Source organism: Raphanus sativus, unplaced genomic scaffold (assembly GCF_000801105.2).
Source record: "Raphanus sativus cultivar WK10039 unplaced genomic scaffold, ASM80110v3 Scaffold0949, whole genome shotgun sequence".
NCBI classification, from domain to species: Eukaryota; Viridiplantae; Streptophyta; class Magnoliopsida; order Brassicales; family Brassicaceae; genus Raphanus; species Raphanus sativus.
In genome coordinates, this window is record NW_026616263.1 from 1 (window position 1) to 27632 (window position 27632).

At 36.7% G+C, this 27632-nt stretch overlaps 6 protein-coding genes and 2 long non-coding RNA genes across 9 annotated transcripts; 2 read left to right on the plus strand and 6 right to left on the minus strand.

Moving 5' to 3' along the window:
• Positions 1-6: 6 nt before the first annotated feature.
• Positions 7-1782, minus strand: LOC108836281 (uncharacterized). Its single transcript, XM_018609458.2, has 6 exons — positions 1599-1782; positions 1168-1221; positions 962-1035; positions 707-824; positions 506-564; positions 7-328 (listed from the first exon to the last, which is right to left on the minus strand). The coding sequence occupies exons 1-6, from the start codon at positions 1740-1742 to the stop codon at positions 250-252; spliced, it is 528 nt and encodes a 175-aa protein (XP_018464960.1). The 5' UTR covers positions 1743-1782; the 3' UTR covers positions 7-249.
• Positions 1783-7311: 5529 nt separating this feature from the next.
• Positions 7312-8582, minus strand: LOC130503419 (uncharacterized). Its single transcript, XR_008940815.1, has 3 exons — positions 8516-8582; positions 7933-8407; positions 7312-7782 (listed from the first exon to the last, which is right to left on the minus strand). It is a non-coding gene; the product is annotated as an uncharacterized LOC130503419 (long non-coding RNA).
• Positions 8583-9059: 477 nt separating this feature from the next.
• Positions 9060-12046, plus strand: LOC108836282 (protein SUPPRESSOR OF GENE SILENCING 3). Its single transcript, XM_018609459.2, has 6 exons — positions 9060-9215; positions 9557-10537; positions 10636-10927; positions 11018-11262; positions 11359-11486; positions 11580-12046. The coding sequence occupies exons 2-6, from the start codon at positions 9569-9571 to the stop codon at positions 11800-11802; spliced, it is 1857 nt and encodes a 618-aa protein (XP_018464961.1). The 5' UTR covers positions 9060-9215; positions 9557-9568; the 3' UTR covers positions 11803-12046.
• A 942-nt stretch (positions 12047-12988) lies between these two features.
• LOC130503421 (uncharacterized) lies at positions 12989-16461 on the plus strand. Its single transcript, XM_056998039.1, has 12 exons — positions 12989-13361; positions 13475-13621; positions 13718-13832; positions 13938-14032; positions 14129-14232; positions 14544-14581; positions 14711-14946; positions 15066-15159; positions 15241-15431; positions 15555-15774; positions 15865-16032; positions 16176-16461. The coding sequence occupies exons 1-12, from the start codon at positions 13134-13136 to the stop codon at positions 16325-16327; spliced, it is 1788 nt and encodes a 595-aa protein (XP_056854019.1). The 5' UTR covers positions 12989-13133; the 3' UTR covers positions 16328-16461.
• LOC108853757 (calcium-dependent protein kinase 12) lies at positions 16437-18608 on the minus strand. Its single transcript, XM_018627193.2, has 6 exons — positions 17945-18608; positions 17685-17828; positions 17455-17607; positions 17057-17340; positions 16743-16970; positions 16437-16652 (listed from the first exon to the last, which is right to left on the minus strand). Exons 1-6 carry the CDS (start codon positions 18471-18473, stop codon positions 16518-16520), a joined length of 1473 nt encoding a protein of 490 aa, XP_018482695.1. The 5' UTR covers positions 18474-18608; the 3' UTR covers positions 16437-16517.
• A 405-nt stretch (positions 18609-19013) lies between these two features.
• LOC108853760 (uncharacterized) lies at positions 19014-21024 on the minus strand. The gene is made up of 4 exons (XM_018627195.2): positions 20869-21024; positions 19686-20413; positions 19409-19591; positions 19014-19289 (listed from the first exon to the last, which is right to left on the minus strand). Exons 2-4 carry the CDS (start codon positions 20376-20378, stop codon positions 19269-19271), a joined length of 897 nt encoding a protein of 298 aa, XP_018482697.1. The 5' UTR covers positions 20379-20413; positions 20869-21024; the 3' UTR covers positions 19014-19268.
• Positions 21025-21232: 208 nt separating this feature from the next.
• On the minus strand, positions 21233-24532 carry LOC108853755 (protein AMEIOTIC 1 homolog). Of its 2 annotated transcripts, XM_056998041.1 has the most exons (9): positions 24345-24532; positions 23669-24083; positions 23197-23598; positions 22946-23107; positions 22803-22860; positions 22614-22697; positions 22174-22520; positions 21975-22092; positions 21233-21733 (listed from the first exon to the last, which is right to left on the minus strand). In XM_056998041.1, exons 2-9 carry the CDS (start codon positions 24043-24045, stop codon positions 21644-21646), a joined length of 1638 nt encoding a protein of 545 aa, XP_056854021.1. In that variant the 5' UTR covers positions 24046-24083; positions 24345-24532; the 3' UTR covers positions 21233-21643. The 2 variants fall into 2 exon arrangements, with proteins under 2 accessions (XP_056854021.1, XP_056854020.1); XM_056998040.1 differs by having other exon boundaries at positions 23669-24531.
• Positions 24533-25510: 978 nt separating this feature from the next.
• On the minus strand, positions 25511-27420 carry LOC130503420 (uncharacterized). Its single transcript, XR_008940816.1, has 3 exons — positions 26856-27420; positions 26561-26751; positions 25511-26419 (listed from the first exon to the last, which is right to left on the minus strand). It is a non-coding gene; the product is annotated as an uncharacterized LOC130503420 (long non-coding RNA).
• Positions 27421-27632: the final 212 nt, after the last annotated feature.

A 27632-nucleotide genomic window follows, 5' to 3' on the forward strand; every position in this document is an offset into this window, starting at 1 on the left:
ATACCCGCCCGGTTGGGCGGGTCAAGATCTAGTTTACGTTATATTCCACAGCAAAATATACAATAAACCGTGCTACGAGTTGTGAAGACATGAAGTTCATGTTAAGAAGCAAAATAGAAACCAAAGACTATCAGAGCTTTCAGCATTCTTCGTGCATCAAACAAGTCCAGCTTTGAACACAGACCGATCATTAGAACAGAGCACACTGGTTTTGGGACGACAAATCCTTGATGGGTATAGGAGCTGTGCTCAAAACTCGGTGTCGAAACAAGTCATGAACACCTTTGAGACCATGGTCCTTGCAAAAGGGATGTAGCTCAAGCTATACCTGCGGTCCAAGATGAATGCCAGCTTTTGTCACAAACTCAAAAACCATATAAGTAGCATTCCGTTCATCAATGCATTCCTAGTTGGATCTAACATATGTTTCGATGAGTAAATCATGTATCTGCATTATGACTGCATGCATAAATAACGGGAAAGTCGTAGAAGTTGGTTGGCATACCATATTAGACCAGAGAACTCAAGAATGATAGCAAGTAGCGTCAGCAGCTTGTTACGAACCTGTACAGAAAGAAAATGGCAGATATGTATAACAAGGCATTTTCACTCCCTAGTTTTAACTTTTTTATCATAGTAAACCTTTTACACTGTTCATTTTTATTTTCTATGCAGTAGATTGAACTGAGAAACCAAACTAGCTTACATAGAGAGCGCAAAACAAGGCAATGATAATGCTGGCAAGATACAAAGCAGTAGCGTAGATGCGAGCTGGGTCAAGCATCATCGAGACCTGCCTCTGTGGGCCTATAAGGAATGCTGTGCTGCCATACAAAAACGACATGGAACTTAAAATCTATGAGTAGAGAGAGTAAAACAGTTGAAATGGATAAAATACTTGTTCACAGAGACTTGTAATGTTACAAAGCTAAATTAAAAAAATCAAAATTCCAATACGTACCTCCCAAGTGCCATCAAATTTCCAAGAGTGAATGTGAAACCAAACTTGATCGGATTGAAGAAAACAAGCATTGACTTCGATTGTCAAACATGTAAAAAAGATAAAAGAGTTAGGAGACAAGAGTTATAAAGTTCATATATGATTTAAAAATAAATGATTCCTTTCAAAGCGTATAGTTCATGGATGAGAGTTGTAATTGTACTAACCAAAAGAGTACATGCCAAGCCAGCTGACAAGCAAATCGCAAATCCATAGAATCTCTGCTCTCGTGGAAACAGACGGAGAAGAACATAGAGCATATTAGCTTAAGATAAAAACCCAATTCAAGACACTCAAAGAACAGATTCATGTAAACGAGATCGTACTTTAGAAAACTAACCAAAGTATATATATCTTTCCAACTAATCAAACTTTTTATCTAGCCACTTCATTTGTTATTCCAGAAAATACGATCATCCTTCTACTCCCTAGTATATCAAACTATACATTGTGGGACTTAAATCGAAATTCGAGCACATTATCTCTAAAGGAATAAACGTACTCAACTTCATTTATGAGATATAATAATACAAGAAACAGCCAAATGCAGATAGACTTGATCCAACCAAGTAAAAACACAATTAGTTAGTTAGCAAACCTGTTTGGTAGTCAAAGCGCAATTGCGATTAAGATCTTCCATGAATGAGAGAGAGCTTTCTTCTTCGGCAGCTCGTTCCTCGTCTTCAACCTCCATACCCACCAACATCTTCATCTTCTCGAAAGCCTGATTCATCTTATCCATCCTCTCTCTCTCTCGGATCAAATTCTCTCGTGACCCAAAGGGAGTTCAAAAATTCTAAAATGACACAACCATGATTTAAATTTATTTTACATTTAAATTTAAAGACAAAATAAAGGTAAATAACTAAAAAACCAGAAGACATTAACTTATTTACAACCCGTGCCACTAATATCCACCCAAGATCCGACCCGTTTTCTGACCCAGAATCCAACTTATTTGTAACCCTAAATCCCCAAATCAAGCACAATCTCTTCTTCACCTCACACAATCCAATTTTGTTGTTCTTGTTCTTAACCCAGATTTTTACTTGTTTTTTTGTTCTTATCCCAAATCAATTAACTTATTATCGTCCTTAATCGATTTCCTCTTATCTGGATCGAACTTCAGCTTCACTGTGAAAAATTCGCGACATTGAAGAACACAGAGTATTACTAGTACAACTGGTACAACTCAAACTAGTACAACTAGTACCACTCTAACTAGTACAACTAGATTAAGTATAATCAGTATAACTAGTTTAACTAGGTTGAATATAACTAGTACAACTAAAACGTGTATAACAAGTACAACGTTGCAATTAATATGGTGATATTTGGTTTTTGTTTTCATTGTATGAATGATGCTATCAATAAAATGATATATAACCAATGAGACATGTTGGCCTAATCTTTTCCCGTTTGCATTTGTCAAAATACATAAATAATTTGTTTTCAATAATATTTGATTTTGATAATGATTTTTTACAAAATGTGTTAGTTAACATTGGGTTGTAATCTTTTCGCCTCAATATCCATTTTATTATATAGATGTGAAAATAAAATAAAAAATAGACCAATTGTAAACACATATACAAGAAAAATATGGTGAAACTTGTATATGTTTGTTGTATTTCAATCAAGGAAATGAGGCATATAAGACATAAAATTATAAAAATAGATCATATATGACTAATATAATTGGTACAGTTAGTAGAACAAAGAGAAAAATGGATCATATAGGACCCATGTTCGAAAATGCGACCGCCTAGTCGCTGTTTGGAGGTTGACCGCGGTGAGTTTGATCAAATCGGTGAATCCAGGTGTTGACCCGCGTTGATCCGCGTTTGACCGCCTAATTCCCACGTTGACCACCTAATTTCCGCCTAATTCCTGAGTTCACTGTCTAAGTTTTTTTCTTTCGCGTAAAGTTGAAATACTGTTGATTATTTTTACTCATTAGTGACAGATTTTGTATAATTAATTATTACTAAATAATTACAATTAATTATCAAACCCAAAACAAACACATGCATATTTCATTTAGGGATTTTTTCGTATCAAATACACCCTAATCAAAATGTTCGACAAATCAAAAACACATGCATATTACATCTAGGCCCTGCGTAATCCCCGATTACTCTCCGATTTTTCGGTAACTCGCTAGACCCGGACTCGCCGCCCCCTTTAGCGCCTTCTGAACAGGCTATATGAATGATATAGTTGGCTATAAAAATTAAAATCCTTAGTTGTACCACGTGAAAAATATAGGAAAGCCAAATGAAGTTTTAAATTTCTTAATTAAAAAGTTGTTTTTTTGTCAATTTTTTAAATGATAAAATTGTACCGGTTATACAATTTTGAATAAAATGAAAAGTTATATCAATTTTACCAATAAACGAATGAATGATGCAAGTATCATGTTCAAAACGAGAAATATTGATATCTAATTAATTAAATATGTTTTAACATTTGTTTTAGTATTTTATGGTGAATCTAAATGTTTATATTGCATATATATATATATATTATATGTAGTTGTACTACTATTTAGTTATTAACATGTAGGTCTACTACTATTTTAGTTGTACAATCGCATACATAGTTGTACCAGGTTTTGGGTTGTACAAATTTGTACATAGTTGTATTTTTGTCCAGAAATAAAAATATGTAGTTGTACCAATTAGTAAGTAAATATACATCAGTTGTACTACTTGTATATATATTTACATACTTAGAATCATATACTATGAAATCGTTATATTTGTTAAAACATAGTCGTTGTATGTTTTTCAAAAATATAGTGATCAAACAAGTAAACAAACCTTTAAAGTATAAGGTAGATCATAGAAACTTATGTGATTGTGTAATTATTTCAGAAAAAATTGGTTAAACTTCAAATAATTAGGATGGACCATTCTAAGGGTCTTTCGACTTGTTTAGTCTTATGTTATTTTCTTATGAAAAGCCAAATGAAATTTTAAAATTTTTTGATTGAAGAAGTTGTACAAGTTGCACCAGTATTTTATTTATATATATAGCCATTAATTATTATTCCAAAATAATGTGACTAAACAAGTAAGCAAATAAAATATACTGGAAGATGATGAAGACGGTTCACTAGAGGATGCAGAGGCCTTGACAAGGCCGAAGAGGTTGACAAAGCCTTCTTGTTTGACGGAATTTTTAAACTTCTTAATTGAAGAAGTTGTACGAGTTGTACCAGTATTTTCTTCTGGTTATATATAAATTAGTTGTACTAATTGTACTGGTTACATGAATGTGCGTTAGTAATGTGCGAAAGAAGGCAAAATTATCATGTTTAAAACGTGATGCATATTTAAAACATGATAAAAAACTAAACCTTGATAAACTTATAAATATATAGTTGTACCAGTATATCAGTTGTACAATCATATACATAGTTGTACCGAGTTTCGGGTTGTACAAGTTTGTACATAGTTGTATTTTGGTAGAGAATTTGAAATATGTAGTTGTACCACATAATAAATAAATAGACTTCAGTCGTACGATTTGTATATATTTACATACGTAGAATTACATACTATGGAATCATTAACTTTGTTAAAATATATTTGGTGTATGTTTTTCAAAAATATAGTGAACAAATAAGTAAACAAACCTTTAAAGTATAAGGTAGATCATGAAAACTTATGTGATTGTGTAATAATTGCAGATTTTTTTTATAGAATTTCAAATAGTTAGGATATACCATTCTAAGGACCTAACAACTTGTCTAGTCTGTAGTTATTTTGATATGGAAAGTCAAATGGAATTTTTAAACTTCTTAATTGAAGAAGTTGTACAAGTTGTACCAGTAGTTTCTTCTGGTTATATATAAATTAGTTGTACTAATTGTACTGGTTACATGAATGTGTGTTAGTAATGTGCGAAAGAAGGCACAACTATCATGTTTAAAACGTGATGCATATTTAAAACATGATAAAAACTAAACCTTGATAAACTTATAAACATATAGTTGTACCAGTATATTATTTGTACAATCATATACATAGTTGTATTTTGGTAGAGAATTTGAAATATGTAGTTGTACCACATAATAAATAAATAGACCTCAGTTGTACTATTTTTATATATTTACATACCTAAAATCACATGATATGAAATCATTAAATTTGTTAAAATATATTCGGTGTATATTTTCCAAAAATATAGTGAACAAACAAGTAAACAAACCTTTAAAGTATAAGGTCATGAAAACTTATGTGATTGTGTAATAATTATGGAAAATTTTGGTTAAACTTCAAATAATTAGCATAAACCATTCTAAAGAGCTTTCAACTTGTCTAGTTTGCAATTATTTTCATATGGAAAGCCAAATGGAATTTTAAAAAAAAATTGAAAAAATTGTACCAATTGTATAAGTATTTTATATTTGATATAAATAAAAGAGTTATACTAGTTGTACTAATATTACAATATGATAGCAAAATTGAAAAACTTAGTTGCACCACATAAAAGAAGTAAATATACCTAAATTTACCGTTTCTATATGTCTGGGTTAATAACTTTCCAAAAAGTTATTAAAAAAATTCAAATTGTCAAGAGAGACCACTACAAATACCTTTTCAATTTGGCTACTTGATTGTTTTTCTTCATATGAATAACAAAATAGAATTTTTAAATTTTTACATGTCTAGTATATAGTAAAGTTGTACTAATAATACCAGTTATTAACATGTTTAGTTATAAAAGTTTTCATATCTCATGATTTTTGTAATTTTTAGTATTTTAGTTTTTGTTCATTTAAGTCATTTAGGTTTGCATTTAGGTGCCGGATTGTATTTATTTGTTCATTTGCATTTGACAGGGTCTAGAATGCAAAATTGAAAGCTCGAGGCAAAATCAAGAGGATGTTTTTGACACATTCAAGAGTTTGGAGCTAAACTGAAATAACTGAAATTTGAGGGACAAAGAGATGCAAATAAGCTAAAGATGACCATTGTTGGTGCTCGATGGAGATTTCAATCCGACCAAAGGGGAGATGGTACGACGACGAGGCTTAATTCTGACGACGACAATGAGCTTGTCGTGACCATGGATTCCGGTGAGATCCTGTTGAATTGGATCTGTGCCGGAGAACGATGACCACCGGTTCGACACCGTATGACGTCGTCCGAGAACATGGCAACAGAGAGGAGGATTGCGGCAGAGATTAAGAGCTCAACGTGACTTTCATAGCATACACACGATTAAAGATCGAAGATTAAGAACAATTAGGTTTACGGCGGTTGCGAGTTGATGATGACAAGACCCACAAAGAAGAAGAAGAAGGCATGGTGGTCACGATTCAGACAAGAGGCATGGTGGTCGCGGCGGTTGCCAGAACGTGATGTCGCAACCGAGCTTGCTATGCCTCACCAGTGGAGATGACGTGTGATGTTAGAGAAGCTGCGTGATTAAACGTCGTCCGTCGGTGATTTCAAACAGTCAATTTTGATGGAGATTACATTTTTAAAAAAATTAATTACTGAAAAGAAAAAGAAAAGAATTAATTGAGGGTAGAATAGATATTTCAATTGAAGAGAGTCATAGAGAATAAAAGAGGTTATGGTAGAATAAAGAATGAGGGTTATGTCCTATAAGAGAATAATGTCCCTCTCTCTCTCTCCCTGAATTCTTAGCTCTAAATTACTAGTTGCTGTGTTAGATCTATTGCTTCTTGGTCTCTCGAGTTGTGACAGCAGAACTGTTAAGTTTGATTGGATCTCTCTGCACAATTACGCCATGTATAGAGAATAGTAGAAAACGAAGGGGACGGACGCTTTTCCTTTGCTTTAGTCCGTGACTCGTTGGGGGAGATGGAGAAAGACCCATTGGGCTTTTCACCTCAAAATTTGAGTGGGCTAAACTTTTGGATTCATTAAAGGCTGCATTTATTAGCTTTCTCCATTATATATTTTTCAATTTAATTCCTATAAAAATGGATTTTGTTACCTACTGTAAAAGACATTTATGGTCTTATGAGTGTATAAGGTTTTGTTCTTGTTTTCTTCAGTATAAAATAGTCAATATGTTTTCACTGAATTATTTGTATACATGTTAAGAAATAATATGTTAACTATACACTGACTGATATATCTTAACTAGAGGCGGAGCCCCGCGCAAGCGCGGGGATGTTAGCAAAACTGTAGTTTGTGGGATTTCAAATGGTCGATGGTGGTGGTGTGTAGAGTTAGAATAGAGATGTAAAGGTTGGAAAAATGTAAGGAGTTGTTTGAGAATAAGAGGTTTGTTTGTACTTGTCTTATTTATTACAATCCTTGTTTTTTTCTCTGTACTTGGTACATCATGTTCTTTCTCAGAATATTACACATATAATGCATTTCATTATAGAGTCCAGTTCCTTGCTTGACTTGATAAGGCCTTTTTTTGTCAAAGATTCTTTCAATTTCATAAATTGCCACCAAGCAATTACATCAATACAGAGACTCTGCTGCAAGTTCAGAAACAGAGACAACCACAAAACACCCCCAGCTAGCCTTGAAGCCAAGACCCTATCACCCATCAACCCAAAAATTGCAGGTTACAAAATTTCATTAACAAAGAACTCAAATAAGCAGGAGGGCGACGAACAAATTCACTCTTTGAGCAATGAAAAATGCCCATGTGCTTTTTGGTCACTGCTTTCAACATAAACTCCTGCACTCCCATCAATTCTCTTTTCAGCTTTGTTTCATGGAATAGGAAAGAGGGCCAGGCTTCTGGTCGTTGCACTGCACCAAACAATTCCTCAAACTCTCCTGAAAAATGAAACCAATTTGTCGATAACCACAGAAAAAATAAAAACAAATTTCTTGAAACTTTCAGTTTGTGAAAATGTAATCTATTTCGTATTAAAAGGTGGTCAAAATTTACAATTTTATAAAGTAGATTGGGCCTTAGGGTCAAACCTTTTAACAGACGTAGAAGAAGTTCAATTTGACATATCAGCGATATGATTACCCGGTTTGTTTCTGTTATTGGGCTATGTCGTACAATTAACTGATTTGAGCTTCGTCTTCCTCAGACCATTCATCGGAGACTCGGATCTGCAATTGAAGTTCTCGAGGACACTACCTTCTCATCAAAGAATGTAGAGTGATTCCAATGGATTTACCATTCTTGTTGATGTTTCCAGAATCCCAAAAGTGGAGGAGCCGAGCAACAATGAATTAGAAAGATCTACTTTTCAACAGTGGAATCGCGGACTGGTTATTTGGGAAACGACAGCAGGACACAGACACTTACGAAGGGTTTTTTAGATTGAAGATTGCCTGTGAGAAGATCCTTCCTCCTCTTATCGCTCTCTAATTTATAGGGTTGGAGGTGAATTGCCAGTTTACTTTACACGGGAAGGGAGACGGAAAGCTCGAAAATTCTTTAAGGCTTTAATGGAAAAAACATTTATTGGCAAATTTATGAGGAATTAAAACAAACAAAAAATTAATATATGAATCATGAAAGATTTGGGAGGTAAAGAGTCGAGGAAGTTACGTGAAGATCCAGAGAGGATGAATCTTCGAGAAGAAGAACAATGTTGCCCTTATCTAAAACGGAGTTTGATTGGCTAACAAATGAAAAGTAAAACAATAGAGCATGTTCTCCAGATTACATAAAACGTCAAGCATGTTTTCCAGTTTCACATAAACGCCAAACCATATTTTAACTGGGCCATTTGCTAAATGCTTATCGGGCTTTCAAAAATGCTTGGACGCTGCAAAATAATTAACCAGACCATAATTCAAGCTAAATCAAGAAGTAAAATCAAACCAGTCTCGTGGGGTCCACAAACATTTAAAAGATGCTGACGTGGACACCTTGAGAAGAGAGAAAAGAGTGGCATTATATATATGATTAGTGTAGCTGGTACCTATTATCCATTGAATAATTTAAAAGTCTAGGAAAAATATCTAAAAGCAAGTAGAAAATATACCTTTTGCAGTGTGAGTAGGCACAAAGAAACAAACGCATGTTCGTATGCAATAATGGGCCAAATTAAAGCCCGGGCAGAAAAATAAAATAAAAAAAGTCCAATTGAATAAAAATTTGGAGTCCGGAGGAGTCTGCAGTTTTAAAGACCGATCCCACTCACCATTCTCATTTTGTCCGTTTCCTTCAGTCTCCTCTCCTTTGCTCTCACTAGTACTCAACAGTCTCCGGCGCTTCTTCTTCCGATTCTCCGTCGTTTTACTCTGTAAGTCCTTCACCGGAGTCGTTCATCGCTCCCTCCGTACACATTACATGCTCGATTTGTTTTTTTTGTTCTCTCTCTTCGTTGGAACGTTGCCCTAAAGTTCCCTACTTTAAAGGTTTTTTTTTTTTTCGTTTCGTGTCCGTAACAAGGTCCGGCTTCATACTTTTCTGTTATTACTAGGTTTCTTGTGTTTAAGTGCTGCTTAGTTGTTGATCGGAGTCTTTCACAGCGAAGAAAAAAGTTCATTACTTTAAAAAAAATCTCTACTTTTTGAGTTTCAACCGCATGTTTTTTGGCTTGATCTATGAGTGGTGACTGTTTGCTTTCGTTGATGCCTTCAGGTTTGGTTCGTTATGGGTTCAAGGGGTGATAAGGGAAAGAGCGTCTCTTCTTCGGGTGGTGGTGACGGCTCTAACGCGGAGGTTGAACAGCTGGTGAAAGGCTTTTCAGAGACGAAGCTGGGTGGTGGTCCTTCACAAGACGGTGGTGGAGAGTGGGAGGTCATCTCCAAACGGAACAAGAACAAGCCTGGGAACGGTGGTGGGAAATCATGGGCTGCGACTCCTAACCAGAACCCTCCTAGAGCGTGGGGTGGTCAGCAACAGCAGCAGCAGCAAGGGAGGGGTGGTAACAATGGCTACGGAAGAGGAAATGCCAAGACTTGGGGAACGCAAGTCTCTGCTGGGCGGGGAGCTGGTCGTGGACAAGCGGTGAACAGAGGGTATGGTGGTAACAACCCGACGCCTGTGACTCGACCTCCTCTGGAAGGAGGATGGAACTGGCAGTCTAGACCGGGTGCTGCTCAGCAGGCTGTTGCTGAGGAGGAGGTTCCAGAGGCGGATGATGTTTCTGAAGGGGAGGAGGATGATTGTGATGGTTTGGATGATTCTGACGAAGACCTTGCGAGTGATGACTATGACTCCGATGTGAGTCAACAAAGCCATGGGACGAGGAAGCAGAATAAGTGGTTCAAGAAGTTTTTCGACAGCTTGGACAGCTTGTCTATTGAGCAGATCAACGAGCCGCAGAGGCAGTGGCATTGTCCAGCTTGCCAGAACGGGCCTGGTGCTATTGACTGGTACAACCTTCAGCCTCTTCTAGCTCATGCGAGGACAAAAGGTGCTAGACGTGTTAAGCTCCACAGGGAACTTGCTGAGGTTCTAGACAAGGATCTGCAGATGAGGGGAGCATCTGTCATTCCCTGCGGTGAGATTTACGGGCAGTGGAAGGGTTTGGGTGAGGAGGAGAAGGATCATGAGATTGTCTGGCCGCCAATGGTTGTCATCATGAATACTAGACTCGACAAGGACGAGAATGATAAGGTTAACTTCTTCTCCTGTCTTTTTACCTGTTTATAACTCAATTTCTCTTGCTTTCTGCTGGTCATAGGTGTGAAAACTAACTATGTTGTACATCTCAGTGGCTTGGCATGGGCAACCCGGAGCTGCTGGAGTACTTCAACGAGTATCCTGCAATTAGAGCACGCCATTCCTATGGTCCACAGGGCCATCGTGGGATGAGTGTTCTGATCTTTGAGAGTACAGCCACTGGCTACTTTGAGGCTGACCGTCTACACAGGGACTTAGCTCAGAAAGGGTTAGATAGAGACGCCTGGGACCGTCGCCGGAGTTGGTTTTCTGGAGGTGTTCGCCAACTGTATGGCTTCCTTGCGACCAAGCAGGATTTGGATGCATTCAATCAACACTGCCAAGGTTCTCTCTCTCTCCCTTACAAATATATTGAAGTCTTGATTAAGAGTTTTGTTCTTCCTTGTTTAAAGTTCGTGTATTTTTTTTTTGTAGGTAAAACAAGGCTGAAGTACGAGATGAAATCGTACCAGGAGTATGTTGTGAAAGAGCTGAGGCAGATCGCTGAAGACAATCAGCAGCTAAACTGGTTCAAGAACAAGCTGACAAAACAGAACAAGCACGCCAAGGTGCTTGAGGAGTCTCTGGGAATATTGAGCGAGAAGCTGCGTAAGACTGCAGAAGATAACCGTATCGTGAGACAGAGAACAAAGATGCAGCATGAGCAGAACAGAGAAGAGGTACGTTTTTTAATCCCGGGAAACACACACAAACTTGATGTTTGAATTAGTACCTACTGATACACTTTTTGGTTAACTTGATCCGGTGGGTTGAAGATGGATTCACAAGACAAGTTTTTCAAAGAGTCCATCAAGCAGATACATGAGAAAAGAGATGCAAAGGAAGAGAACTTCGAGATGCTGCAGCAGCAGGAGCGTGCTAAAGTGGTTGATTTGCGAAAGAGGTATATGTATACAAACTTTTACAGAAATCATCTATCTGCCTTTCTGGTGAAACACTAGAGTAAACGAAACACACATTCATTCTTCTTATGCAGAGCTGAAGAAGTGTCCAGCTTCATAGAATGTCAAGAGAAGGAGATGAAAGAGTTTGTGGAGGAGAGGGAGAAGCTGATAGAAGAGCAGGAGAAGAAGATGGCAGACTGGAAGAAGAAGTACTTCGAGGGGATGCTTGATCTAGAGAGGGAGTTTGACAAGGCGTTGGAGCAGCTCATGAGCAAGCACGGCCTCCACGATGCAGATGACACAGAAGACTACTAGCTTGGCGAGATTGGAGCAAAGACTATTCTCATTCTCAGTAGGGATAATAATAATCTAAGGAGATTTTAAGACACTATTATTATTCTCCATTTTCAGTAAGTCGGCTAAGGAAGAAGTATTTTGTGACCAAAACTAAGGGGGCTGTATTCAACTGAGAGTTTTAGGTGATTTGTATTAAAATGACAAATCCACTGTTATTGAAACATAGATTTTAAAATTTTATTTAAAATCCACTGTTATTGAACTTGACATTTCATAAAGTACTCTGAAATCTACTGTTATTGAAAATATTTTAAGTTGTGGAGTTTTAAGGGGGTGTATTCAACTAAGAGTTTGAAGTGATTTGTATTAAAATGACAAATTCATTGTTATCCAAATATGAATTTTAAAAAACACTTTAAAATCCAGTGTTATAGAACTTGACATTTTATAAAACACTCTGAAATCCACTGTTATTGAACAAAATTTAAGTTAGTGATTTTAGAGTGCTTTAAGTGTTTCTAGAGTGTTTGAGAGGAGTTCTTTAATTATAAAAATAAAAATACAAATCTCACTGTTTTAGATGAGATTTCAGAGTGTTTTAACAAAAATCACACCAAACCCTCTAATTCTCTTGCAATCATCTAAAAACTCATTAAAAATCAAATCACTTCAAATTTCATATTCAATACACCCTCCTTAAAGTTTTCAAGTGATTCTAGGGTGTTTGGGTGGTGTTTCTTAGTTAAAAAAATAAAAACTCAAATCCCATGATTTTAGGTAATATTTTAGAGTGGTTTAACAAAAATCATCTGAATCTCTGCAACTTATTGAAATCATATGAAACTCCATCAGAAATCAAATCACCTCAAATATTAGATTGAATACATCCCTTTAAGTTTCAATGCTTGATAAGTATAAAAGTTTAGGGGTTTTATAAATTACAAGTTGGGGTGTTATAATAGCAATGGGGATAATAGTAAAGTTATCCAAATTATAGGCGCCTTTCGTGCAATTAACATGTTGAGGGGTGACAATAATAAAGTTATCTAAAATATAGGGGCCTTGGGTGCAATTATAGTATTGATGGGTGACAAAGACAATGGTGTGTCATAGTGTTTACTTGCATTACATTGGAAGAGCATCGTCACACGACTTCAATCTCTTGTATTAATTTATTCTGATTTATTACATCAAAAAATAAATAAAAATATAAAACATTTTAAAATCTCCGTTAAATATCTCTCTCTCCACTGAATCCAACAATCTCCTCGACGAGTTCACGATCTCAGCTGAATCCGCCGTATACGTAACGGAAAGCGTCCAACCTCCAAACCTCTCGATCCGATAATATGGCCCCGCCGGTAGGACAAACGGCGGCGGTAGCAGAAGCTGCTGGCGGCGGCGATGCTCAGCCGCAGCAGCAGCAGAGAGGGTTTGGTTCAACGGTATCCGGAATCATAAGGATCGCAGTGTTCTGGTACTTTGCTTCGAAGTTCTTTTCGCCTAAGCAGAAACCGATGGATCCTTCTCAGACTCATCACCTCATGACCAATCTCTTCCACAAGGGTGAATCTTTGGTAATTTAATTAATTTAACTGCCCCTCTCTTCTAGAATTAGTGGTTTTTTAAAGTTTTGATTTTTTTTTTTATTCATGAATGAGCAACCTTCGTTGAATGGTCTCTTTGGTAGGATATGTGGTTTTATCTATCAGAGCAAGACAAGTTCAGTGACTTCAGCAATGAAGGTGCGCTCTATTGGCATGAGACTAATATACCTTATGCTGTATGGACACCAGAGAGTATCAGGACAAAATCACTCAAGTATTATCCTTCTGAGGTAATATAAAGAAAAAAAAACAAAAATTCACATGCTTGGACTTTATTACGAAGCTGGATTGAGTTTACTAACTTTGCTGATGCTGTGTTGTTCCAGACGCTACAGAATAACGGAAGTCTGTATGCTCATGTCTTCTTTGCTCGATCTGGATTCCCTATAGACCCCACTGATCCTGAATACCAACCTCTTAATAGCTTTAGCAGGACTCACCGTATGACCTCTCTCTCAAAAGCTCTTTCTTTTTCTTTTTTTACCAAAAAAAACTTAGGTTTCTGTATTAGCTGAATGTGACTTGTCTGATATATATATATTTCAGCTGTTGCGACTTACTTTCCAAAGCGAAAAGCAAATAAGAAGAAGAGCCTCTTAGGTAATGCTAAAGACTCTGATGAATCCCAGCCAGAGGTTGAGGTATGTATGTGTGGAATTTATATGTTATTGTCTTTTGTAGTCTGATGAATTTAATAGGATGTGTAATAATGAACTAACTTGAAGCTTACTTCGCAGAAAGTTGTTGATAAGAACTCGGAAGTCAAGGAAGAAGTCCCTGTGGAGTGGGTATCCCTCTGGAAACCCAATGTCACCATTAACCTGGTCGATGATTTTACTCAGTAAGTTGTTGGTTCTTGTATTTTTTCTAGTACTATAAAAAAGCTGCGACTCCCATTGCAGACTGAAATGAAATAGTAATGATGAATTCACTATCCATCTTGATATGTACATATAGTTCTGCTTATTTTACAGCGTAGTTAAACTTATCAACTATGGATATAACCTTAAGCAATCTAAGGGGAATGACTCTAGTCCTACATAAGAAATATATTTGACAGTTGATGGCATGCTTGGTTTTCTTTTTCTGTCTATGTGTCAATATTTAGGATTCCATATGGTTGACTAATATCTGCTTTCAATTTTGTGACAGCTATTCACAGAATGGTGTACCACCAAACATTGCTCCCCGTATCCTTCAGTTATTTTTAGAAGCTGGATGATATACTTAATAATTATTTTGGTTTTACCCAACTCTCTTGGCATATGTTTACTCGCTCAATATGTTATAATATGCTCTACTTAACTTTAGATTTACAGACTTGCTGGTAGAACCTAGCACGGGGAATTACTATCCTACAATTTACTTCAATGAGTTTTGGCTGCTAAGGGACAAGATGATTCCAATGAATGAGACAGTCTCAGAAGTACCACTTGAACTTGAAATAAGCCCCATTAGCATGATGAAGTGGCAACTCTTTCAGCAAGTTGATCAGTCTTTCCAGATGCAGCGTAGCTATGGAAGCATGCTTGATGGTGAATCTGACGAACTAAAGGTAATTCTGGTCCTTTATGTTTCACATGAACCTATGACTATGATGTGGTGTTATATTTTTTAATAGATGCTGTTTTTCTTCCTGGATATGATTGTAAATACGTTTTTGTGTGTTTCCAGAGGGTGTTTTTGGAAGGAAATCCCTATCTGTTGGGCATAACGATGTTTGTTTCGATGCTTCATTCTGTGTTCGACTTCTTGGCATTCAAAAATGGTAAATTTAAAGTCCCAACAAAATGACAGCCTATTTTATAACGTTTGTTGATCTTGACTTATCTTGTTGCTTACCCTGTAGATATCCAGTTCTGGAACAAAAACAAATCTATGGAAGGACTGTCTGCAAAGTCTGTTGTACTGAACTTTATCTGTCAGTTTGTCATCTTCCTCTACCTGCTTGACAACGACACTTCATGGATGATACTGGCCAGTTCAGGTGTTGGTGTCTGCATTGAATTCTGGAAAATAGGGAAAGCCATGCGCATAGAGGTACGCATACCATTCACATAATTGCTTCAGACATATTTCAGATTCAGCAAGAATTTACTACGATCATCTCTGATGTGGTTACTACACATATAAAAACCTTGTCAAACATTTAAACCTTAACAGGTTGATCGAAGTGGAATGATTCCAAGGTTGAGGTTCCACGATCGTGAGTCCTATGCAAGCAATAAAACCAAGGAGTATGATGACATTGCCATCAAATTCTTATCCTATGTGCTCCTCCTCCTTGTCGTGGGGTTATCCATATATTCTCTCGCTTACGAACGCCACAAGAGCTGGTATTCGTGGATCTTGTCTTCACTAACAAGCTGTGTCTACATGTTCGGTAAACACCTTCACCATCCTCAAAAAACTGTTGAGATTCTCTCAGTGTGAAAACCGTTCTGATCTTGGGATGGATTTGTGTGATTTGCAGGTTTCATCATGATGTGTCCTCAGCTATTCATCAACTATAAGCTAAAATCAGTGGCACATTTACCATGGAGACAGATGACTTACAAGTTCCTCAACACCATTATCGATGATCTCTTTGCCTTCGTCATCAAAATGCCGCTTTTGCATCGGCTTTCTGTATTCCGAGATGGTAAGTAAAATCTTGCAGAATACTCTCTCTAGTTGATTTAAGTATCCAGAAAGTGGCTTGCAGAATACTCTCTCTAGTTGATTTAAGTATCCAGAAAGTGGCTTATTTATATAATGCCCTGTTTGTCTGTGTGTGTGTTTCAGATGTGATATTCTTGATATACTTATACCAAAGGTGGGTCTACCCTGTGGACAAGACACGTGTTAACGAGTTTGGTTTTGGAGGTGAGGATGAAACTGCAGAGAAGAAGTTGATCACTGAGAAAGAAGAAGAAGAGAACAAGAAAACAAACTAAGCTTCTTTCTTCTTCCTTTTATTTATGTGATAGTGTTACAGTTTCTTAAATTTTTTGTTTTGTTTTTGCTTTCGCTTTGTTTACGTTAATGTTAACTTTCAGAAAAACATTAAAAGAAAAACTCATCTTTATGATTGTTTTCTTAAAGTTATTAATGTCAAACTAATAAATTTCAGTAAAACAAGTAAGTTTAGCGATTGGTTGACTCATCAGGAAGAGGACACTCAAAGTTGAGAGTGTTCCTCATAGTCCTCCTGCCAATACCTCCATTACCATTTCCTTTCCTCATCATTGCCACAAACTCTCCATAGTCTATTTGTCCATCCTATAAAGAAAACAAAATAACCATAAATATTCTTTTCATCAAGAAGAAACAGTTAAAGAAGATCTTTACAAAGCTACTACTACTACTCACATCGTCTTGATCAATGTCTTTGATCATTTCATCAAGATGTTGTGAATCGTTTATACCAAACTCTTTCCAAGCCTGTTGAAGCTCGTCTAAAGTGATGTAACCACTTGAATCTTTGTCAAAGAAGGAGAAGGCAGCCACTAGATTCTCTTCTCTCTCCAGCTTGTTCAAGTGGATTGTTGCAGCTAAGAACTCTCCATAGTCAATTGTTCCACTTTCATCAACATCAGCCTGATGCACACAACACACAAGCACACACAATGAGATAGATGATAAGAATAGTGAAAACTAAAGACAGTTGTTAGTTAGTTAGTTACTGCGTGCAAGAGTTCTTGTATCTCTGATTCCATAAGCTCTGACCCAACACGTTTCACACTGTCTTTCAACTCTTCAAATGTGATGGTCCCACTGTTATCCGTGTCTATCATCTTGAACAGTTCCTTGAGCCCACCGATCTCTTCCTCAGATAGCCTCTCCGCTATTACACGTAATGCCATCTTCTTGAGTTTGTTCATTGCAGAGAACTTCTTCAGGCGTGACACTACCGCACAGTCCAGTGGTTTATCTGGAGCAACTGTGTCATCCACAATCCACGGATGACCTGTGCAAAAGAAAGAAAAAAATCGAAATCACCACTTAAAAAAGGCTAAGCTCAACATGCCACAGAGAGAGAGATAGAGAGAGAGAGAGAGAGAGAGAGAGAGAGAGAGGTTACACAAGACTTGATGAGCAGTGAGGCGTTTCTTAGGATCGCTCTCAAGCATTTTCTTGATAAGATCCTTGGCACTCTCTGAAACACTAGGCCAAGGATTGGTTTCAAAGTTGAGCTTTCCCTGTAAAATCTTTCTGAAGATGCCAATCTCACTTTCTGTATACAAAAACAGTACACATGAGAGAGAGTGTAACGCTCTGCCCTTATAAAAGAGAAAGAAAGAAAGGTCTAACCAGCCCAGAAAGGAGGGAAACCACATAAAAGAATGTAGAGTATAACCCCAGCGCTCCATACATCACATTCACGGCTGTAATGCTTATGTAAAACCTCAGGTGCCACATAGTATGCACTCCCAACTAGTTCTGCAAACGTTTCACCTGAGAAAATAAAATAAAAAAAACCAACAAAACAACATATTCAAGAATACATAAGAACTAACACAACAGAGAGGCAACATCACACAATACAATAATCACATTGAAGTCAAGAAGACCTGGTTTGCAGAAAACAGAGAGGCCAAAGTCGGTAGATTTAAGAAAAGCATCTTCATCACAAGACGCGAACAAGAAGTTCTCAGGCTTGAGATCTCTATGCAACACCCCAAGAGAGTGGCAAGTCTCCACGACCCCAACAACGGTCTTGATGAGCTTAGCAGCTTCTCTCTCGCTGTAGTGACCTTTCTTCACGATTCTGTCGAACAGCTCCCCTCCTTCGCAGAGCTCCATCACGAGGTGCACGCTGTCGGAATCCTCGTAGGTGTCTTGTATCCGGACGACGCTGGGGTATTCAGAGAGGTGATGCATTATCTGTATCTCCCTCAAAACGTCGTCGTAGTCTTCTTGGCAGAGGAGCTTCCTTTTGGGTATGGTTTTGCAGGCGAGGTTTTGGCCTGTTTGGTTGTGTGTGCAGAGGTAAGTGGTTCCGAACTGTCCTTGTCCGAGTATTTTGCCGAGAGAGTGATCGTCTTCCACGTTCTTGGTCTTGTAAGGGAGAACCCATCTGGTTCTTGACTTGTTAGCCATAGTTTCAGAGTTTGATCCCTTTTTTTTTTTATTGTGGTTTTGTTTAAGCAGAGGAGGAAGAAGAAGAAGAAGAACAGAGAAACTGACTTGGAGGGATTGAATAGAGGGAAGTGAAGAGATAAACCATTTCTTGGCCACTTTGGATGATTAATTTATTACCATTAATTAGCTTTCTTTTAGAGTTTTGTCTTTTTAGCTAAAATCAAATGAAAATTAGGAAAGTAAATGGAAATGAAAACATTTAATTTATATAGAGTTTATTTATTTCTATGCAAAGTTTTCAACTTTTTTGTCAGGATAGGTATCTTATCAACGTGCTTATTGCTTATTATGTCAGTGAATACTGAATACCATTCCCTGTTTTACCCAAACCTACCTCGTTTTTATCTATGAATATATTTTTTCCAACACGTTTTGAATTTTCTGTAGAAATATCAAGGGAATCATCTTTTGTTTTGAGAAAAAGATGACAAAAAGACAACTTTTTTCCAAAACAAACACGTGAACTCTCAGTCTCAGACATTAATACCACAAAGAAAATATTTGTAAGACTTTTATTCAGGATAGAGTTTGTGGAATCATAGATTCTCTAACAATCATTGATATGAGTCATATGACGATGGATGTCCACAAATACTTGTTGAACTCTATATATCATTACAAGAAAAAAGAACATGCAAGGACCACGAGAGTCTGTGATATGGAAATGGAGACGTCCACTTTGGTCTTGAAGAAGCTTTTAGTTCTTGACATCATGTAGCTTCATTACGCCTAGGCTTCATTATACTCCTTTTATCATTTCTGGTTCATAGCCGCCTATTCAAATTCAAGATAAAAGAAATTATAAAAAATATATATGAGAAAGTTGCGGAGGCATTATTTCAAGATATCAAAAAAACATGAACGAATGTTTGAAGTAGAAAATAGTAACTAACCTTTTTCAGTCTTTCCATGACCTGGTCTTCATAAGCTTGGTAACCAGCACCAACTATGTTACTCTGCGGTTCTGCTTCTGCAGATTTCTTAGCGGTTTGAAAGTCGGTTTGTGCTGCTCTTTGAAGAGGTACAACTAGCAATGGGTTAGAGAGATCCCCACACAATGTTCTCGTCGCTGCTACCTATAAGAAAATAAAACAAATCCATGATTAGCTTCATTGTTGTTATATAAACGATACATGAGAGAGAGACTAAGTTAACTATAATAACACTCACAGCTCCATCTTTAGTAGCCATTACAATGAGAGCGGAGGAGCCTTTCTTCTTGGTACTCCTGATAACAACATCTTCAACCTCACCAAACTCTGAAAACACTTCTCTCAGCCTTCCCGCGCTATACCCTCCACCAATCGTTTCCCAAGAAACCTTCAAAACTCTCTCTTTATCTAGCTGAACACTAGCTCCTCCACCTCCACTTCTATCTTCTTCTCTTCTCTTTCCATCTACACCGCCACTCTCAGGAGGAGTTTCAAAACCGCCTCTCTTCTTTGCATGTTGCGCACGTATCCTGTCCACCTCCTCCTTAAGCTTCCTTGCGATTCTCTCCTCTTCATCATAAGGTCTAGCAGACGCACGACTAGGTGCAAAACCGGAACGCTCCCTTTCCTCCAGATCAGACATCATCTTGCGCCTCTTGGAATCCACCTGCGATTTCTTGTGCTGTTTCTCGCGCTGGATCCTAAGAAGATCGTCAAAGAGCTTCCGAGCTTTGTCGTCTTTGAGAACCTCGTAAGATGTCTTGAGCCTCTGGAATTTCTCGTGAGCATCAGGATCGTCTGGGCGTTTGTCCGGATGCAAGTCCAGAGCTTTCACCCTGTATGCTTTTGAAATATCCTTCTCGCTAAGATTCTGAGCTTCTTCTCCAGAGGGTAGCCCTAGAACTAAGTAATGGTCCACAAACTCCTCCATTTTCTTCCTCCTTTCGTCTAATATGACAGAACAACCTGGTCATCCACCAGAAAGGAGTTAGTAATCTGAGAAAGCTCCAATTGCTTAAAAAAACAGATATAATGCCAAGTAAAGAATTGCTTATAGATAGTTTTAGGCTTTAGAACATCATAGAATGTACAATTCAGGGTCTTTCTTGGTCTCTTACACTACCCATCAATCAAAGTTATAAACTTGAAATAACTTACAAAAAAAACACGCAATTCAGGGTTTACTACCGAATCAATTATACACTCAAAACACACAAACCAGATTTAGAGACTAACACACACACACACACACCCTCAGATTCTATCAGCCTGAAATACATCACAGTTAATCTCGAATTAAAGTGAAAATCCCTACGAATCGAATCGGTAACCCTAGAACTTGAAGTTTCCTTCTCTTAGAACTATTGAAGCAAGTACAATCGGACACAAAGAGAAAGTTAAAGCTTCATAAATCGAGTTACCTTTGAGAGAATTGATGCCAAGGAGGAGGAAGATGAATCAGTCGATCGCGTGATTCGTCGTGGATTGAAGAAGATTTTGAGTTTAGGTTTTGCCAACCCCAGTTTAAAAGAAAATCTCTAGTTCAAAGTTCAAACAAATAAAAGGACAATTTAACAAATCTCCGAAACTTGGGGGACCGAAGAAGAAAATATCGGATTCGTGGCACCGTTTAAAGGGGGCTTATTAGGGTCCGTTACAACAGGCCCAGTGTCTTTTAAACCAGACAAAACCAACCGGTACGTTTCGTATTGACGTCTCGAGGATTTAAGCTGCTTATTCCTTCCTATTATTATCTTATATGGTGATCAGGATGATACAAAGGAATATGATTTACAGTACTTTGATTTTATTTTATTTAACAAAGTATAATAATCCCAACTTAAATCGAGACCTCATAGAGAAAAGGAGAAAGAAAAGATTACTCAAAAGAAGTTGATTGTTAAATAAGAGAGTGGTCAGAGAAAATATACAGCAAACCACTACTATTAAAAGCGTCCCTCTCTACCTTTGGGGCATCATTTTCATGTAGATGATGATCCTCTTCCTAAATAAATTTTCCAGATGCCTACTGCCTCTTTGTTTTCCCTCTCTTTTTTTGTTCAACTTTCTTTTAACCAGAAACCCTGTACAAGTCTCCAAAGGGATTCTTCTATGTAAGGTGAATCGAGATCATTTTTGATGAAACAAACGGTGCCTTGTTGTGTATGGTAAAAGCCTGTTTCGATTTGATTCTTATCATCCCTGAAGAGCTCGCACAGCGTCTGAAATTTCCATTAGCTGCTGCTCTGCTTTCGCTTTCCAACTCACCAACTCTTTCAACGTTTCCTGAATTTAAAATGAACTCCTTAAAATCATGAAGCACTAGCAAAATTGCATGTAAAAACTATTAAGAGATGCAATGTGTGGCAGTGAATGAAGCAAAAGCTATGATGAGATGATGGGAGGGTTGTAAAGTGGCATCTACTTAAAGAGAACGCTTAAGGGTTTTTTGAGGCTACAATATTTTCCAAAAGATGATCATCCAATTCAACCTGACTAATGCTTCTAACATGTTTGACTACGTTACCTGAGAATTAATATTTGGGTCCTCAATATCTGATCTTGGACCTGCAGTCATCGAAGAACCTGGAGTCAACTCAGCTTTGTCCTGATTGGAGCTTCTGGAATCTCCCCTGGTCATGCAGCTAAAAAGGGAAAGGAAAAAAAAAATTAGACAAACCATAAAGCCTACTTTTGGAACCAAGAAACCAAGTAACCGCTCCAACCTCTCTGTCGTCCTCTGCATTTCGGAGTTGAGCACTGACTGCTCCTCGAACCACATATGGTCCTGGAAAGAGCTTTTGCGAGCATTTGGTGGAAGCAAGTAGGTATCGGGCCTGACAGCCTCTGCCTCCGGTAGAGCATCGATAAGGTCAGTATCAACATCCCATGGTTCAAAACCGTCCCCAGTGAAATCATCCAAGTTGGTACTATGCAATAAATGTTCCCAGTTTTGAGGATTTGGACTGAAGGAATTGCTCCCATTTGCCTGCCGACTGTTGTGCGAGTTTGAAATTCCCACCAGCTGCTGTTCTACTTTATCTTTCCACGAAACTAATTCCTTAACCATGCACTGCAGTAACAACAAAAAGGCGCGAGACACAAAGCTTTATCAGGTTATAATCATTCCTATGCAATAAGTTTCACACATATTTGGTCTATAAACCTGTGTCGATGCCAAAGAATTTGAGATCTCCGCAATTTGCTTATCAGTCTTTACCCTCCAACTCATAAAATCCTTGATTAATTTCTGGAAAGAAATGCAAACAGAAAAGTTTTGAAACTCTTAAACTAATGCTCTCATCTTCACACATTCCTTGAACAGACAAACAAACAATGATCTCAAAAAGGTCACCTCATTTGCATCAGCATTATTTGGTAATTCTGGCTTGGATATATGTTTTTTTAAATCACTGCAAACCGCAAAGAAAAACAAGATTACAAGTGTACCTTAAAAAATGTTGAAAGCTCAGAATATTGCAAGCATATTATTATTACCTCTTCATTTTATCAATTTCTTCCCTAAGCTTTGAGGAGACAGCAGGTGATTCTTTTGATGAACTATGAATCTTCCACTGAGCTAGAGGAATCGAGTCCAGATCACGAATTCCAGATTCACGTTTAATTAGTGCCAAATCAGATACAAGTTCTTTGATCTCACTGCATAATTACCACAAACAACACAGAAATCTTTCAAGCATATCTCAACTTCAGCCTAAGCAAATACTGAAAACTCAGAATCTTTTTACCTCCTCATTTTATCCATTTCTTCCTTAAGCTTAGCAGGGGACTCAGACGGTTCAAGAACCCCAGGTTCAAGTTTAATAATGCTGTTCGCACCCTGAAGCTTCCACCAAGAAGGGGGAGCCCAGTTAGAATCACATACCCCAGACTCAAGCTTGATCTTGATCAGATCAGCACTCTCTAGCCAATACTGCATCGTCCCTTCGGTGTTATGACACCTCCTAAACCTCTCCGCGCCACCGGGGGTCACATTCCCGTCAATGTGCTTCAACAAATGGTCCAACAGCCCAGTATCCCCGATCCTCCTACGAGCCGAAACTCGCAGCTCTGCCCGCGGAACAGGCCTCTCAAAGGAAGCGCCTTTCTCCTTGAGTATCTCGAATAACGCTAGCTCCGCATTATCAATCCTGTCACACAACACAAAGATCAGAATAAAAGAATGATTTTTTTTTTTTAAAAGGATTGATTTCTGGATACCTATCGGTGTTCCAACGAGTAGTCATCCCTCTGCGAAGACATGTCTTCTGTTTCTGTTTATCCAACAAGCTGCTGCTGCTCTCGCTGCTCTTGGCTGAGAATCTTCGAGATTTTTCAACTAATCGAGAGATTCGTTTCCTCTTGAGTGCCCCACCACTACTCGCTACAAGAACCCCACCGGAAGATTCTTCTTCCTTCTCTAACTTCACAGTAACCATGGCTTTCCCGGAGGAGCCGTCATCTGAAGAGGAGACGTGCTTGTCCTTCTCTAACTTGACTTTCACCAAAGCTTTGCTGTTGTTGTCCTCTTCTTCATGATGCTTCTTCATCGCCAAGCTAGCCTTCAGCTTGATCGGACGAATCTCATTTCCAGACATCACATGTGGATAGAGAGCCCCCACCTCCCTCACGATTCCTATAAAATTTCGAGGCAGAGATAGAGAGAGAGAGAGAGAGAGATGAGGGTACGAAATGATGCGAAAGAGAGAGAGAGAGAGAGAGAGATAATGATGTGAGAAGCTAGGGTTTTGTTATTCCTCTCCGCGAGTGGCGATTTTTAGCAGCGGGAGACGGCGGAGTAAGTCTCAGCATTGAAATCAACGGCGTGGATTTTTAAATCGCGATTTGCGAAATTGACGATAATATTAAAGCTTAGAATCGAGATCAGGGGAGGCACCGTAAGATCTCGATGCAGAGTGAGAGACGGAAGACCAGAGGAAGAGGAGGAGAGGTGGTGAAAATGAAAAACGCCGTCAAAAGGTGTGAGAGAGTGAGTCGCGTCGCGTCGCGTCGAGGTTCGAATCGAGGATGAGCCCTAAAAAAAATAAACCACCGCCAAAAAAAAATTCCCTAAAATTATATTCTTCCCCCTTTGTTTATTTAATTCTTTTTTTTTAATTTCATTTCTGTAAGGAATTAAAGAGATTCGTCTCGCTCTGTCGTGTATAATATACAACCAGTCATATAGAGACGCGTGGCACTGATTTAAACCTCTTAAGATTCTTTTTGACAGTGAGTGTGTATGAGATTATCTGGATCGAAGAAACCGAACCATGCATGATCGGAAAAATGGTACCAAACCCGAAGCCAAGCTAATAGAATAGTATAAAATATTGCAATGGGTCTAAAACTTTCGTATCTAAACAGTCAAATCCGATATGAACCAAAATATTTTGTACTCTTAAAAATATTTGAATCACTATTATATGTATAAAAGTATTTTTATATTTGATATCCAGAAAATATTCAAAACACATAAAAATATCAGAACTATATAAGATAACTGAAAATATAAAAAAAATATTTTTAAAATAACCATAAAATACTCAGAACATATGAAACATCTATCGATTATCCATCTAAATATCAAACTGAACCAATTTTTATTGTTAAATTTATTCGTTTTTCTTCAGTTTTAAATGGTGTATATTATTTTGATTTTCAGATTTAACAAATATTAACATATACTAGACTTTGATCCGTGCGACCAGATGGATATTTAATTTTACATTTTATTTTTCGTTTATACATAATGTTATATTTGTAAATGTAGTTGTATAACATAGAGTAATTTTTATTTTGCCTGTCTAACGTATATAAACAAATCCAACATAATATATAATTAGATCCATGTCTAAGATATATAGTGAATAAATTTTTAAAATGAAAAATATGAAAATAGATAATTATGAGTTAGTATGCTATTTTAAAATGGCACATTAGTTATACCATTTGTAAGAAAATAAAATGATTGTTAAAATTCTATCAAATTTGGAACATACAAAATTAAGATTTAAACTAGATTCTGACCCGCCCTTTGAGAGGGCGGGTATATTTTTTGTTTTAATTTTTTTGAGAAATTTAATTTTTATATTTGTGTTATTTTCTTAATCATATTTGTGTTTAATATTAATTTAATTTAGTAAATTTTTGGTAAATATATTAAATATGTCAAGTTGTATAACTATATATTGGTGTCATATGCATATAAGAGATTATTTTAATAATTTATTTTTAAAGTTTGCAACATATTATATTTTTTTAGTAGTTTCCTAACATAATTAGTTAAGAATGTTTCGTACCCAAAGAATCCGATTCGGAATCGACTCGAAAATCAAAGTCTCGTGCTCTGTTAGACTTGACATATATACTCGAACGGTTCTTAAAAGTGTTATATCCAAAAACCAATATTAAATCTAACCCGCACCGAAAACCGTTTTTTTTTTGAAAAATGTCTTAAAAAAATAATTTTAATATATTTTGTTATATATATTTACAAATGGGTTGATATGTTCTTCACTAACTTCAAGTAAAATCACATTTAGTAAATATTTTTTTTTTAATAACCTATTTAAAATCCGTTAAATAAATTCTTATCATTTCACCATTAGAGTAACAATTAAGCAAATAACACTATGTATGGATGGGTTGTGAGGTCACATATTGACTATAACTGGTCTCTTCATAAGTATATATTTTTATAAATAATAATTCCATAATAATATTAACTTAAATAGTTTTAGTAATCTTAAATTTACTTCCAAAAATATACTTTGTAGATCATAAATTTAAATTCCGTATATTTATGTACCAAATATGAGTTCGATATTTTTTATTTGTTGCCTTATACATAGCCTATAAAATAGGAGTTTATAAGCGGCTGTAGAAGGTGGTTTCGTTTTTTTTAAAAGAAGGTGGTTACTTACGTTTAATGGCTTTTTTCTACAATATCTATGGCTTGTTCCACAACATCTATATACAACAGAAACACATATTAATGAATAATCACAAAAATGTAATACAAACACGTCTTTAAGAACTTACCAATCAGAAAAAAATTGTTTAGAATTCCATTCAATATAGTTTAAAGCTGCAGTAAATCCATAAACATACCATATTACTGAATTTATATGGAGTAATGGAGGTGAACTTCATAAACCCCATTTTATAACGTGAGTGGTAGGTTAGTATCCACCAGCTGCTGCACTTAGTGGAAATAATTCTCTGTTTTTCCAATCACCCACATGGAAGTCCCTGCCCAAACTAAGCAAGTAGTTTTTTGCATGATGCATGATTTTTTGATCCTTTGCAATGATGAAAAACAGAGTTAATAAGTCAATAATGGTAAGGTACAAAAACGCCATAAATATTGTATATTACATACGTAAAGCAGCTCAAAATCGTTTACCTTCTTGTCAGAGAAAATGAGTTCCAATGTCTCACCAAATTGTTCACTGAATTGTTATCTGGTGTGAACAACTTTCACTGCGATCCACCATTCAGTTTTGTAAAGCTTGATATCGGACATGTATATGATAACTTTGGTGTAGCATTTATTTTGTTTGCTTAAGTTGTGTGCTTTAGTTTAGATTGAATGTGTCGCTTAGATAGTATATATAGCAAAATAAATAGGTTTAAAGAGGATACATGGATATTAAAGATTTTCGTTTAAAGATATTTATAAAGATATGCCTTGCGAACCGAGTTTTGGTATAATTAGGAGTATATTCTCTTTGGATTCGTTATGAAAAATTGAAATGATAATTTTGAAACTGAAAAAAGGAGAAATATATCTGCTAAGATATTATTTACTTTTTTGGTATATGCAAATATGCTCTTTTAGTTTGTTATAAATGTGATTTGGGATATGGATATTCTAAAACGGTTACACAATTTTTTTTTAGTAGCCAAAATTTAAAATATTGTTAATCATATTTGGTTAATATTGTTAGGGAGAAAAATCAGCAATTTTCATTTTAAAATCAGTAATATATATATATATATATTTAGAATAAATATGCTATGAACTGTAGTACACAATTATCATCTTTGATTACTATTAATGTTCATCAACGGTTTTCAATTTCTTATGAATTTATTGAATTTTTTAAATAGAATTACCTCGGAACCGTAATAAAACTTTAGAGTTACGGGTTGGATTATAAAATGTCACTGTATTTGATAG

Bases quoted from the DNA above. Each gene is read 5' to 3' on its own strand.
- LOC108853760 (XM_018627195.2), bottom strand. From the start codon at position 20,378: ATGGAGGAGTTTGTGGACCATTACTTAGTTCTAGGGCTACCCTCTGGA. The intron at 19,592-19,685 runs GTGAGTGTTATT...ATTTTCTTATAG, and splicing joins TGGCTACTAAAGATGGAGCT to GTAGCAGCGACGAGAACATT. The intron at 19,290-19,408 runs GTTAGTTACTAT...GAATTTGAATAG, and splicing joins TCATGGAAAGACTGAAAAAG to GCGGCTATGAACCAGAAATG.
- LOC108836281 (XM_018609458.2), bottom strand. From the start codon at position 1,742: ATGGATAAGATGAATCAGGCTTTCGAGAAGATGAAGATGTTGGTGGGT. The intron at 1,222-1,598 runs GTTTGCTAACTA...CCACGAGAGCAG, and splicing joins GCGCTTTGACTACCAAACAG to AGATTCTATGGATTTGCGAT. The intron at 825-961 runs GTACGTATTGGA...TTTGTATGGCAG, and splicing joins AATTTGATGGCACTTGGGAG to CACAGCATTCCTTATAGGCC.
- LOC108853755 (XM_056998041.1), bottom strand. From the start codon at position 24,045: ATGTCTGGAAATGAGATTCGTCCGATCAAGCTGAAGGCTAGCTTGGCG. The intron at 22,698-22,802 runs GTGACCTTTTTG...ATTTCTTTCCAG, and splicing joins ATAATGCTGATGCAAATGAG to AAATTAATCAAGGATTTTAT. The intron at 22,521-22,613 runs GTTTATAGACCA...TTGTTACTGCAG, and splicing joins ATTCTTTGGCATCGACACAG to TGCATGGTTAAGGAATTAGT.
- LOC108836282 (XM_018609459.2), top strand. From the start codon at position 9,569: ATGGGTTCAAGGGGTGATAAGGGAAAGAGCGTCTCTTCTTCGGGTGGT. The intron at 11,263-11,358 runs GTACGTTTTTTA...GGTGGGTTGAAG, and splicing joins ATGAGCAGAACAGAGAAGAG to ATGGATTCACAAGACAAGTT. The intron at 11,487-11,579 runs GTATATGTATAC...CTTCTTATGCAG, and splicing joins GTGGTTGATTTGCGAAAGAG to AGCTGAAGAAGTGTCCAGCT.
- LOC130503421 (XM_056998039.1), top strand. From the start codon at position 13,134: ATGGCCCCGCCGGTAGGACAAACGGCGGCGGTAGCAGAAGCTGCTGGC. The intron at 14,033-14,128 runs GTATGTATGTGT...CTTACTTCGCAG, and splicing joins AATCCCAGCCAGAGGTTGAG to AAAGTTGTTGATAAGAACTC. The intron at 15,432-15,554 runs GTACGCATACCA...AAACCTTAACAG, and splicing joins GGAAAGCCATGCGCATAGAG to GTTGATCGAAGTGGAATGAT.
- LOC108853757 (XM_018627193.2), bottom strand. From the start codon at position 18,473: ATGGCTAACAAGTCAAGAACCAGATGGGTTCTCCCTTACAAGACCAAG. The intron at 17,608-17,684 runs GTTAGACCTTTC...TTTTGTATACAG, and splicing joins TTTCCCTCCTTTCTGGGCTG to AAAGTGAGATTGGCATCTTC. The intron at 17,341-17,454 runs GTAACCTCTCTC...TCTTTTGCACAG, and splicing joins CACTGCTCATCAAGTCTTGT to GTCATCCGTGGATTGTGGAT.